At 38.3% G+C, this 13,932-nt stretch overlaps 1 protein-coding gene across 8 annotated transcripts in view; it reads right to left on the bottom strand.

The window, feature by feature from the left end:
* Positions 1-13,932, bottom strand: part of LOC118272352 (regulating synaptic membrane exocytosis protein 2) — a 97,950-nt gene that overhangs the window by 9,588 nt on the left and 74,430 nt on the right. For 7 of the 8 annotated variants that reach the window (XM_035588783.2, XM_035588780.2, XM_035588786.2 and 4 more), the window contains 10 exons: positions 8,004-8,115; positions 4,840-4,951; positions 4,431-4,584; positions 4,122-4,355; positions 3,651-3,823; positions 3,367-3,507; positions 3,053-3,300; positions 2,687-2,811; positions 1,939-2,107; positions 1,207-1,265 (listed from right to left, as the gene is read on the bottom strand). In XM_035588783.2, coding sequence (XP_035444676.1) covers positions 1,207-1,265; positions 1,939-2,107; positions 2,687-2,811; positions 3,053-3,300; positions 3,367-3,507; positions 3,651-3,823; positions 4,122-4,355; positions 4,431-4,584; positions 4,840-4,951; positions 8,004-8,115 — 1,527 coding nt within the window. The remainder of the gene's footprint in view (positions 1-1,206; positions 1,266-1,938; positions 2,108-2,686; positions 2,812-3,052; positions 3,301-3,366; positions 3,508-3,650; positions 3,824-4,121; positions 4,356-4,430; positions 4,585-4,839; positions 4,952-8,003; positions 8,116-13,932) is intronic. The other variant, XM_035588785.2, reaches the window with a different exon arrangement.

The raw sequence follows: 13,932 nt of genomic DNA, 5'->3' as shown, positions 1-13,932 counted from the left end.
TACTGTCGGTAGACAATGAGCGCTACTCATCCACGGTATCCTATAGATGATAATAACTGATTCGATGCCGGGACGAGTCCCCTAATCTACCATCGAACACTAAAACTGTAGTTAGCCTCCGACTACACTTACTTATTCGTACGTTTTTCATCAATATTTGTGTATTTGCCGATCGTTCCCTAATTCCGCCTGGTGCCGATGGCGACATTATGAAATTGGTCGGGTGATAGAAAAAATAAAAATCTGAAAATAAGTAGGTAGCATTTTTTCACACACTTCACTTAGGATAGTTATTATATAAACGGTAACGTATAACGAATATAATATGTAGATAACAAATAAAGTTTAAAATATAATATATGTAAGTGTATAAATATTATAAGTAAACAAACAGAGCATCCCTTTCTCTAAATAGTAAAGGTTAACAAAGTTAAAGTACATCTACGATCGTATATAGAAACACTAATCTCTTACAACTAGACTAACGTGGAAGATGTCTGACTGATTAGTGCTACAGTATCACAGCAGATCAATGGAGACTAGCCCCTGCACTCCGTCCCTATACCCAGCCAAAATCAAAAGGCAAAGTAACGTTTAACAACTGACATAAATGTATGTGCCTTTGGATTATGTTTGGACACAGAACAGGACCGACGGCAGAGCTGCAGTGATCGCGTCTCGCGTGGTCTCAGTGACATGAAACGAGCGATGGAACTAAGGAGCCACCATCAACTCTTTGTCACGCGTTAAATAGATGAAAATTTTAGTAAATTACATCACATTGTTAATGTGTACAATAGTTACTTTTAACAAATTGTTCCATTTTGAGTCGTTCTAGGGCTCGTCTCTTAAAGCTCATCTTCAAAACTAACGAATAATGAATATCAAGTATGAATCTAGTTAGTGGATCATCTTTACTTATCTATTCTAAATCACCTTCCTTCTCGTCGTGTTAGGTACTGAAATTCTTATAAAATCTTTTGAAAATTGCCTACAGTCTCACTTAGATTTAAAAGAAGATGATCTAATAACAACACAATGCTGAAGACCACACGTTGAGTAATGAATGATCCGAGAAGCGCAGAGGAGTAGGCACCGAGTGACAGTCTCTACTAGAGTTTATGAAGGAGCGAGCGGTTGGGCTCAATGTCTCATGGGTTCACAACACATATTGTTACAATTAAAGCCTATGTATGGGTATTATACCGGGGTTTTCGGCAATTTCCGTCGGGTCGGCGAAGATGGTGATTTGTCGGTATCCGGTTCTGTGAATCAAAACACAGACACATGTACTATCTCCTAGGTGTGATAAACTGAAATAAATTCAAAATAACAGTTAGATAAAAAAGAAATGAAAGGAGAAAGAAAATAAAATGTTAAAGTATACCGTTAGACTGCTCAAGAAGAAGAAGAAGGCTCGAGAAATGTTGGTGCGGAACAAGACAGGTAGAGAACAAAATGCTGTTAAAATATCAATCAGGTGCAGGTACAGACTATATCGAAAGGAAAGAATAACTGAAAATAAAGTTAAGAACAAGGTTACAGCAAAACTATGAGTGTATTATATTTGTGTAGGTCGTGTTAAAATGCAGCAATGTTTCTATAACGTTCATGGTTTGAAACATATTATTTGGAATGAAGCGTTTCATCTTTTTATATGATTTAATCATGTGCTTTGAAGGAAGCATAGAGCCCCTGGCAAATAAAAGATCATAGTTTAAGTTTTGTGCACTATTAAACGTGTAGCTGTTGTGTTTGATTATGATTATCTGAGAAATAAATTGATAAAATGAAAGCAAACGTGATGTGAACGTTTACTACAGGCACAACTTAAAAAGAACGTTTGTCTTCATGAAGATAAAATTGAAGAAATGGTTTGATAAATAATGTGAAATGGATATATACTAAGTAATGTACATAATAATGTGTGGTAAGTACCGTATAACGCGTGATGATGCATAGAGGGCTGGCTAGCCTGCGAGGGTTGGTCCTCCATCTGCGGAGCGGGCTCCACCAGTAGCTCCACGCTGTCACCGCCGCGTTCTAGCACCGCGCATACTTCTTCAAAGCTGCGCTCTGTCAGCGGAACCCCGCCCCACTCCAACACCTCCACACAAGAATGTACAATGCAGACTGAATAGCAAGCCTACGTATACTAATTTATAATCTAGTCCACTCCTTTTTGTTCTTGGATTCGCACTAGGATTTGTGAGGTCTATTATTTTTAATTAAAACACTACGGACGTGAGAGAATAAAAGACAGGAAACGGCATAAAATGGAGATAACCCACACTAAATTTTGTGAAAAGACAATGAATAATTGAATGGGCGATAACTTTTTCTTTTATTCGGGCTAATGGCTGTGGTTTACTTAGTTACTTCTATAAAAGAGACAGTAAAGTTTAGTAGTCTCGTATCAATGATAAATGTTTCATAAAATAATTTTGGACTGAACTAGCACAATGCAAAAAAAAGTTCAGTGTAAAATTATGTAGAAAAGCAAAAGGTGTAGTTACGCAGAGTCAAGTGGGGCATTAATGTTCTTCCGTATTGATTATACTCTATTATTACGTACATAATATGTCATGTGTACAAAGCTCAAACTGAAAAAGTCCTGGCTGGACGAGATTATGAGTTTATCGTCAGAAGTGAGTGCGTTGTTATTACAAACATATTATTGTGTTACCTTGTCCCCCTGTTGTAGGCCAGCGAGGTCGGCGGGTCCGCCCGGCACGGTCCACACAATGACAGCCTCGCGCCGTCCGCTCGCGTCCGGCTTGCCACCCACAACGCGCATACCGAAACCGCGAGCTGTAATTAATCATTTCCACAGCTAACCTACATACCTTTCTAAAGCTTATATTTCGGTGATTACGCTTTACCACATTTTTTGTAAGTATGACACATATGACAGAGCGTTGTGTATTGTGAAAATCACGACCACTTTTTGCCATCATTCTTTACGATACAATAAGTAAGCCATTGTGTTACGTTGTTTATGATAATTGTACTGTTTTAAATTTTGGAGTTTTAATGGAATATGTAAACTCACAGCGGTGTCCTTTGTCGTTGGGGTCACGACGTAGAGATACGCGGCGCGGTGTGCGGTCGTCTACGTCATGAATGACGATCTTTATAGCCTCTGCATCAACTGACATCTGTCGAGCGGCTGCTGCAAGCGCAGCGCTGGTGGCTGCCGACACTGTGACCGTTGGTTCTGACGAAGTATCTGAGCTTCGAGAGGCTAAAGCTGCTAACGCCAGTGTTCCCGTTTTTTGTTGCAAGGCTGCTATATCCGGCCTAGGCAAAATCATTAATTTTAGTATTTTGTTTTTGCATAGCAATAATTATCAACAATTCACTCACAATTGGCTTCCTCGACGCCTGATCGGCCGGTCTTCATCGACACTTAGGCCTGCAGCTATTTGTGGTGTGGAGCTTGGATCATCTGTACGATATGAACCACGGCGCGATGTTGCACCGGCGACAACGTCTACAGCTGATGATCTAAAAAACCGAGTGGTTTTATGAACAAGAAATAGCATTAGATTATTATTATTTAGATTGATCAAAATTAAAAATGTTATAGAGTAGGGGTTCTCAAATCTTCAAAACAGTACTTTGATTGGTTGTAAGGATTACTACAATACCTCCTTGAGATGCTAGGTGGCGCTAGCGGCGCGGGCTGGTGCGCGGGCGAGTGTTGCTGGTCCTCGTCGCAGGACCTCTGTCGCGGGGCGCGCACGGAGCGGCGCCGGGCGGGGGTCACGGTGCTCGGCCGCCGCGACTCCACCGTCGGCGTAGTACTGCCGCCGCCCTTTAACTGCCGCCGCGGGCAGCGTGGTTACGAACTCACACTCCACAAGATATGCCAGTTACACTCGATGGCAGGTAATGGCATGACACAGAACCATAGGTTCTTTTATGTCTAACTAATAATGCCATTACTGTCTTCTTGGATAATGGGTGTAAATTAATGAAGAGGGAGACTATACCGACATGTTATGAAGATAAATCGAAGTAAATAATGTATGATCCTGACAATGTTTATATTACTTCGAGATAACGCAATATGTCACTGAAGATATTCAATTTATAGCAAAACCATCGATGAACATTACCTTTTCGAGTTCTTTGAGCGAGGCTGGTGATACATCCGAGTGTCGCCTGAGTTCAGGTGACCGTGGAGGTGCTAGGCCGGCACTGCTGCCGCCGCTGCCGAGCCTGGCTTCCGAGTGACGACGTTGTAGGGCTTCCAACACTGGGACGTCCAGTAAGGAGTCTGTGCTGTCTTGTGCGGCCGGGGGCAGGCGCGGTGCGGCCTTCCGGCGACACACCGAGCAGCGCCATGAATTCTAAATAATTTCAAAGGAATTAGTTTGCATGCCCTTGGCTATAATGATGCACATGTTTGACTTTTTGTATCTTACTGCGTCTTCATCACTGGCTGGCTTCGAGTAGGAGGAGCAGTCCTCACAGACACGATGCTGGCAGCCGTTGCACGTGTGGTACACCTCTCCAGGCTTGAGAGCCTTCAAGCACACGCGGCACGCACCCGCTCGTGATGGCGCTTTACCAGCCTCACTGTAAATACACACGGATTAAGCCATCTTGAAAAATCTTTAAAATATCAAAGAAACATAAAATTCATAATAAATGAAATCTAAATAAAAACCTGAACTAATGAAAAGCAATGAAATGATAAAGAAGAACGAAATTAAATCTTAAACTTTTTACATAAAAAACTTGAATGAGTTTTATAAGTTACGATAGGAATCGTAACAAAGATGTGAACTTTGGTCAAAGTTGCAAAGAAAATATTTTAAATTGTTGTAATACCGTTCAGTCTTAGCTATTTGTGCAGCGGTGGGCGGCGGTTGAGCAGGCGGCGGCGCTGGTGTAGGCTCCGGGGTCGGCTCCGGCGCAACTTGTCGCGGGCCCAACTTTGTTACTGAAACAACACAAATTACCATCCATACCTCCTCATCCCCGCCAATATAAAGTTCAAAACTAAAATCCAAGAATACAACTTCCAAATTAGATTAAGATTGACTTTTCCAAAACGAACGGAAAGTCATTCAAACTAAAATTACATTCAGATCATTGTTATGAAATATTGAATTGGAATGAAACGATAGGAATTCAAATAAGTCGGCAGCTTGTGTCTACCTTCCGAGCAGGAATCTACTAACAATGCGTACCTCCCTGGCCTCCCCTGGTCTGTGAGATGCAAACCTCGCGATATTTCGCTATGAATATTAAGATCATGAATTCCATCGCCAACTTTTGTCAGTAGGTACATAAGGTGCCAACTCGTTTTGTCTTGCACTCATAACACAAACAGAAAATTAACGAAATAACCCTACATTAATGCGGATACCTGTCCGTGTTCATGGATAGTGTACGTAAGTATACCTGATTTGAACTTTTATAACAACATTTCAAATAATTATAATATACATTTACGTTTTTTTAATAGTAAATACATAATGACTGAAATATTAAAGCAGAAATAAAATAGATATCGTATTAGATAGGCAATACAAAGATTAATATACTATTGAAATTCAAACTTTATTACAGTTATAAAATGATTTATAACTTCTTTTCCTTTTTGGTGTAAGTTAAATTATAGGGAAATCGTATTTATGGGGAGGTTTATGTTAACTACTGTTGTGGGGTGTGAGGTAAACATAAATAACGGTAATAACGGCCTTAGGGAACAAGCATATAACACCGCTCCAATCTTCACCATACACGGATAGGTACAAGAGTTATTACCTACTGCTTACAAAGTACTATAAAGTTACCTATTTTCCATTAAATAGCTATTTTCCGAGGACTAACTCGCTTTTCGATTAAAAAAGCAATTCTATGTGCCTCGAAAACCATATCCAACCGACTAAGTCTTTATCTTGAATATCTAGAAAATGATTGGAAAAATATTAAAATATCCGATAAAATTTTAACTACGCAGAACAAACTAAGTCTATACTATATCCAATTCCTCGTTTCAATTACATATAAGAAAAGATTCTTGTAAAAAATCGAGCTGTTTATTACAATCGCGGTACTTTCTTTGCGTCGTTCCCTGTAGACTTCGATAAACAGATTTTTGTCGACATGATGAATGGATATGGTAGTCGGGAGAGATAACGGCCGGATAGGTACGTTTTCGAGCCCAAAAGAGATCGCGACCGGAATGTTGATTTTCCAGCACCCTCCCGCTTGGAATTCTCATGGGTTAACTTTGTGTACATCAATCTTAAAACCAGTTTAACGGTACACAGACCCAGAACGGTACATATAATTCTGAATGAATCCATTGAAATCATTTGTTTTATTGTTTGTAAGCTCCAGTCATACTCATTTAAATATTCATAGGATAATCGTAAAGAATTATTTTACTATTCAGTCGAAAAATACAAGAGTAACAATTTAAAACTATAAACTAAGTAATATTTGTAATATTAAATGTGAAACTAGCAAATTATGAAAATATTAAAGCGCTAGGTATTTTGAACTAAAATAAATGCGAAGTACTAAAATAGCATCAGCTATAATTTTCATCTTCCTACACAAGTTATAGAAGTAATTCAATTCGGTGAGTGAGTCGTGTAGGCGTTAGTCAGTATCGCAGGTATGCACTATATTTAGCTCATGCAAAGGTTGGCTTTCAAGAATACCTAGAAATAACTGCACTCTCGTTATCCCTGTATAACTGAATATTTAGAATTTCTACTGAAATTAAAGGGGAGTGGAACTCTGGAATAAATAGCACTGCTTCTCTTTTACATTACTTACTCATTTACATTATGTAGATGTTTTATATAATAGGTATTATACTGAAGTATCTATGAAATTCGTTTACAAAAATGTAATACATAACTTCCCTAATAAAGAACCTATCTATGTTAATATCCGGAGCTGCGGACAACGTAAAAGGTTACCGGGGCTCCGGCTCAAAGCAGGAGAAGGAACGGGGTGGTTTTTAGTCAGTAAGAGTCTGACACTCCCTCCCGCCTCACCCAAGGCGGGAGAAGACATTGGATGATTTTCCACCCTCAAAAAAAATGTTAATATATTATTTAGATGTTGTTATGCCATGCTGCTTTAACTCTCATTTTGAATATATAAATGGACAATGTATTTTTAAAGTAAAATAAAATTAAAATGAAGATTATAAGGAAAATGTTTCATTAAATCGATTTAACGCTTTTCTAAGTTAAGGAATTTGTTCTATTTTCGTTCAACTTAAGCGCTGTAAAAGGGTAATCGATTTCGGTATTCTTCGGCTGATCGTTTTGGAAGTATTAGATATTTTTATATCCGACTTTACTAAATTGCTATTTCTACGTGTTTTGTTATCAAACTTCTGTAATACAATTCTAAATTGGGATTAAGTTAAAAGGAAAAACTGGGTTTTCTTAATAAAAACCATTGACTCTAAACCATTTTAGGAGACCGAACTTACATAAGATTTCTCCTTTACAATAGCTCCGCATATGACATCATTATAAATTCTTGCGTGGCAACTTATATAAATGAATTGCAAAACCCTTATGATAACAAATATTACTTCCATTCATATCTAATAAACATTAAATTCGTAAAACAATTTATCTATTACTTAAAATAAGGACCACTTTACCGTTAACTATGTGGGAATAAAGTTGTCATACTAATATTTCGTTAAGTACGTACGTACAAGTACAAACATTGAAACAGTTTCTTAATATACCCAGTTCGTAATTCAAATATTACATAAGTTGGACCTCTGTTATGTAACTTCGCGTCAAGTCTAACAACTTATTTACCTCTGACATTATTAGTGTTGTTTTGTGCTAGTACAATGTTAGTACGCCATACGAAGTGGAACTTTCTAACGCAAATGTTTACTTAATTAAATCCAATTAGTGGATGGACTGTGGGTTCTTGGTCCTTAAATTAGAGTAAAACTACCTTTCTTTGTGCTAGTCTTTACCAGTAGTTGTGGTGTTTACCTTTGTCCTGAGCAGTGAGGAGCGAGGACGAGAGGGTCTGCCGCAGTTTGCCGAAGGTTCCCGGCGACTCTATGTGGCCGGGCACCGTGTTTGAGTCGTCTGTCGCCACCATCTACAACAACATATTCAAGTTTTAGCGAAATAAGTACTGCAGGCGTTTTATAGTTACGTCTAAAACGTTAAAATAAATCTAAGTTTATTTTTTGTATAGCAATCGGAATAAAAATGTCGTGAATTAGTAAACTCGATAAAAACACTTGGTGTTGAAAAAGAACTCATGTCGTGGAAAGCGACGCCACGCGGCGATAAAACTCTTCATACAAAAATAACGACTCAGTAATACTGTCGTAAATTTTATGGAGAGCAACAGATGGAGAATGAAATACATCAGAGAGGGGAAAATCAATATTGTAGTCGCCCGAACTAGACTGCGGAGCGTTTTTATTGCTTCGCTCGCAACTTATCTCTAAACTTTTCTTCAATGACTAAGTACAAGTTACGACTAAAATAGATTTGAATTAACGAAGTTACTATTTATATCACAAGAGGAATACAACGGGAGGCTACATAATTTTACTTGGTAAAGCACCCGAGCTACCTTAATAGGCTTCTGGCTAATTGGAATTTGATCGTAAAATATAAAAGTCTATAAATAAAGATGTGCTTAACGCTTTAGAAATTGTGTTCAATGGGGAGTGGCTTGGCACAGCGGTAGGTGGAAGGAACTGTGTTACCGTCAACAAAGCGAGCTCCTGGCGGACGTAGTAAAATGGGCACGAACACGGAGTACAGGAACTCAGGAAGGAAGGAGACTGTACCGCTATAGGTAAGTAGTTAGGAGACGGGTTTGAACCACGCCGCTCCGAAGTATTTATGTATGTACTTCTCCGCTAATATGTACAGTTCATTCAAAGTTTCTCATATTTAAATTATTTTTTAATGTGCAACAACTTCATTTGTAGCATCATGTAATTAAGCCTATGTCTAAGCTACAAGGAGAAGTAATTAGGTTTAGTGCATTTGATAGGCTAATTAATCTCGAGTTTGTGGTTCGGTTCGGTTAATCATGCTAATTGTTATAGATGGATTTTATATACTCTGGGATTTTTGTTGCTTTTGACAGATGAATGATAAGATTTATATCAATTTCGATTGTAAACCCTTATTAAATGAGTAATAGAAAACAAATGTAGACAATAAATGAAACAATGTAACTTATATACCTACATTTATTCATATTAAACCTTTACTTATGTAACATGTAGTTCCAATCACACTTTCGTGAATAAAATCGAATATTCTACATATGCTTTGAACCCAAACATGTCGTAAAATTTCAACCAGTGAAAGATTTACGGGAAAGTCATTCGGTGAATTTTCTGCAGAACTTTAATAGAGTTTCTGTATACCTACATATACCTGTGTGTGTATGCACCGCGTCAATAGACTTCGGCTGACTAGATCAAACTGCCGTTTTCTCGCAAAAATGCAATTAAGACTGGCACAATGGAACTGTTCCATCAATAGTCGACTCCATTCCACGACTAATTACATACTGCCTACAAAACTATTTCCATGCTGTTACTTGAGTCTACCAGATGACAAATTATATTTTATTTTTTTTTATGGTATAAGCCGGTAAACGAGTAGACAGATCACCTGATGGTACGCAATTGCCGCCGCCCATGGAGAATTTGTGCCTCCGGTACACTACAACGAAACACAACGCAAGCTGTTTCACGTTGGTTTTCTGTGAGGCCGTAGAATCACTTCGGTCGAGCCGGCCCATTAGTGCCGAAGAATGGCTCTCCCACATTTATGTATAAGTGAAAGCATAACATACATGTCTAGATGACCACAATATATTTAGATAGTAGTTATACAATATTCATGAATATTAGACAAGTTGTGAAGCATCTGGCACAACGCATTCTCTTGGGAGCGTGCGCTGCTGGCCGCGGCCGACCTCCCGGCTTCTCGCCTTCTATTCTCGAGTTATTGGATTCGCCGGCCGAGACACGCTCGAGACCCAACGCTTTCCACTTAGATGCATTATAAATGAAAGCCGTTGCTAACAATCACAAAGGCTATTGTCAAGTTTCCGATGAGAACTACTCAAGTGCTGATTGTCAATTAAGTCTTTTCTAAACTCATTTCATGAAATATGTAACTGTCTGTCTGTATTTTATTTTCATTCAACGTTTATCGAAAAATTCATAGCTACACAAATACGCGTAATATACGGTAGAAATCAATATATTTTTTTATTGCAAAATGTGTTCGATCAAATCACATGGGATCAAATATTATCGTCGGTAAACGGTGGTTCCTGGGGTAAACGATATTTTGTACTCGTTTACTTGGTTATGCTAGCTCCTACGCGGAATATCAGATGGAAAATTACGATCGTAGATACTTTTATTACTTTTGAAATATCAAAGGTGAAAACCAAATAGATTTGTAGCTATTTTATAAGAAAATCATATTAAATAAGAAAAAGAATAACAAAAGTATAAATACACAATAACTTTATAAATATTTATACAATTTCTGTTACTATTCTGTATTTCTAAGGTTGAAACGAATGAGTTGGGATTCACATGTCCCAAAGGGCTCAGCGAACCGTTTCTCGCGTAGAATGAATAGACCCGACGATAATATGGTATTTATTACACTGTTTTATAAATTACCATGTTTTCTTATACTTACAAGATTTGATTCGCATACGAGTAGACATCTTGTTTACTAAGTTTATCTTTGTGAAAGTAACAACACCTAGGTTCATGTTACTTTTAGGTGTGTTTCTTAAGTATGGGAAAATAAAGTGAATTGGTAAATTGCAAATTATTTTGCTGTAAAATATTACTTTACCTAGTAGCTATCTATAATGATTTTACTCTGTTGTTACGTAGTAATTAGTTTATGTTGCCATTAGTTAGCGCAGTACAACAAATAAGGGCAGATACGCAGCGCAACTAGACTCACGTTGAGCACACGGCCGTCCGCTTCGATTAGCGTTACTGACGGAGATTTTTGAGATAAAATGGGTCATGAACAGAGCGTTCATGACCTACTAGTGAGGTGCAAGGGGTGCGTGACGCGGGAGGGGGAGGACGCGGCCCTGGTTGACCCACTTGTTGCCTCAACCCGCTATTTACATTACAACTCTAATTGCTGTCGGCAAACGGCAGGTGTAAGCCTTTACTTTATCATCACCTTGGGAACAACCTTTTCTAATTCGTTGTTCGACTTGTGCAAATGTAATCCATTACTAGACTAAATTAATTTTATTTTCTTTAATGGAATGAGAATGATGTCTTTCATTACGTGAAGAAGAAAGGCCGATTTTGTTTGGAACAGATATTAATTAAGGGTTGAATAGACGTAGAGTTGTTGGCCTTTAGTGTTTTTATTTGGTATCGACAGATGAATACAATAGGGACGGCCACAATGGCCGTGTCGAAGTCACATGTGTGCGGCGAGTGTCGGCTGGAGCGGGCGGCGCGTGGCGGTGGCGGGAGCAACACAGAGCAAGCGGAGCGGAGAGTGCGCAGCGCTACACCCACGGCCAGCACAAAGGAATGTAATTACGCGTCAGTGGCGCACAGCGCGATTGTTCTTATTTTAGGACCCAAATACATATTTGTCGCTTCGATGAAGAAATAGTTCACATACCTATACCAACAACTCTTTAACATTTAAGATAAATGGAGTTTACTAGAGAAATGTTGTTCACAAAACTAAAACCATTGCTTATAACGAGAATTGTATAAAGTAGTGAAAAAATATGATCAAGTAAATTGGTAAATCTACTTATCTAGTAAGCTGTGTGTTCTGAGTTTTCTTTAACTACTGAAAGTTTAAAGTGTTTGTTCTCTTCTAGACAGCGTTAGAATAAACGCTTTAAAGTTCTTTTAACGTTTAGTGCGAAAAGATTAAGATACGAAGTTATTTGTGTATAAGATTGCAAAGTGTATAATAACAAAGAACACTCTTTAGAAGTCCAAAAGCAAATAACATAAGGTATGCGAGGAATTTTCATTATAAACACAGAAAACTATAACTATGAAAGATTGCCTCAGGGCTGGGCGGACGGTCGAGGGCGAAATTAGGTTCTTTCAGTAGTTGGTGGTCACTACTACGACGTAATAATATTTGTAAAAGCAAAGTAGCGGTCAAAAGGCCCCGCCGTTTCTTCGAAATATTCAGAGTCTTGAAACTTAGCTCTTTGTGGTACAATATTTATTATGAAACTATCTTAATCTAATCTATATTAGTTAATGACGTAACTATGTGATACTTTCACATGGGTTTGTGCATATAAATTAAGTGATTTTATAAAACTGTTTTTAATATAAAAAATCTCTTGTCATAAATCGGCCGATTACAGAAAAAAACTGTAATCCGTCACTTAGCAGCCGCGCTAGTAATCATTTCATCAACAAGGCAATCTTATTCATAAATATGTATTTAAAAAAAGCGTAGGCTAAACAGATTTTTTTTATTTGACTGAGTTAGGAAGATTTTACACGAAAAACAAAGCCAAATGTTTGGTAAACACATATACAAACAACAGTTAAACAGTGTGCACAAAAGTAGTAAAGTAATTTAGCGGATTTCCCGTGCTGCCGCCGCGCGCCGCCATGTTGCTCGCGAGACTTATGTGGATCCCGTTCAGAAATCACATTAAGGTAGTTTGAGCGCGGCCGGTCGGAACTACACGCGAATAAATCTAAATCACCGACGGGCTGAATCTCGCCTAAATCCACTTTAATGCTCTTCACACCCGGCCGCACACATTACGCTCATGTAACCACGAAGCCACGAAACTACTGTGTCATGCATTCACTGAATACTACATTTGTTTGTGCTAAACCCAACATATCTCCTTGTGTTGTCTTTTTCAGGGCTTGTATTTGCATTTTGCTACAGAAACTCAGACTAACGCGCGTAAATATTTCAAATATTCTGCATACATTTGAGGTGTGAATATCAAACCCGAAACAAAGCTATAAAACATTCTGAAGCCCTTATCTTTTATGCGATATACACCTTTAAACTAAAACTGTACTTTGATATTGCAGAGCTTCTCCGATAATTAGTTATTTAGTTAGAATAATATTTCCAACGATCCGTACATATTCGTACCTCAGGAGCGGGCGATGGTGAAACTAGTTAACTTCATTAGGTAAAGTTTCCAGGCAAGTTTTGCACTAAATATTAAGGCAATTTCATAGTGAGGAATATCGTCATCATAAGTGTTGAAGTAGCGGCACCGCTAAACATCTAACACTTAATATAGTTAGGGTTTGACGCTCTCATCGAGCCAACACCAATTACTCGCCGAGGCGTACATTTTTAGAACGATCGAACCTTAACAGCCATCATTACTCAAGAAAAGTTTACGCAAGTACGATCCAAGGAGCGTTACAAATTCTGTGGCGTTTATTACTGAAGAAGATTAATTGAGACTGGGAAACACGCCAACCCAAATGTTCAATGTTTTTGAACTCAAACTTCAGCAGTTGCGAGTTCTAGTTATACATGTGCAGTAGCGCAGCTTGACGCCTGAAACAGCTGTTCATTTTAGGAAGTTGCTAGCAAACCACTAATGTGTTTAAAATTTTAACGTCGTTATATACACGTTGTATCAAGACGGCAAACAATCGGTCGTGCCACTAACTTGTCGTAGCAGCGAGCTACGGAGCTACGGCGTAGCACTCGGGCGTCTGGCGCTCGCTACAACTTTTAGTTGACGTGTACACAAACTACCTGAAGGTTATTTATTTTCCGCTACCAAAGTTTGTAGCGTTATTCTGTTTGACATTTTCATTACATACCTATTAAGTTATTAGCCACATTTATAATACTATTTGTAAGAAAGTCATTATTTTATTTGTTTCAGTGATTCCTAGATTTGTGCAAAACA

This window comes from Spodoptera frugiperda, chromosome 4 (genome assembly GCF_023101765.2).
Source record: "Spodoptera frugiperda isolate SF20-4 chromosome 4, AGI-APGP_CSIRO_Sfru_2.0, whole genome shotgun sequence".
Lineage (NCBI taxonomy): Eukaryota > Metazoa > Arthropoda > Insecta > Lepidoptera > Noctuidae > Spodoptera > Spodoptera frugiperda.
This window is presented reverse-complemented; position numbering and strand designations above follow the sequence as displayed.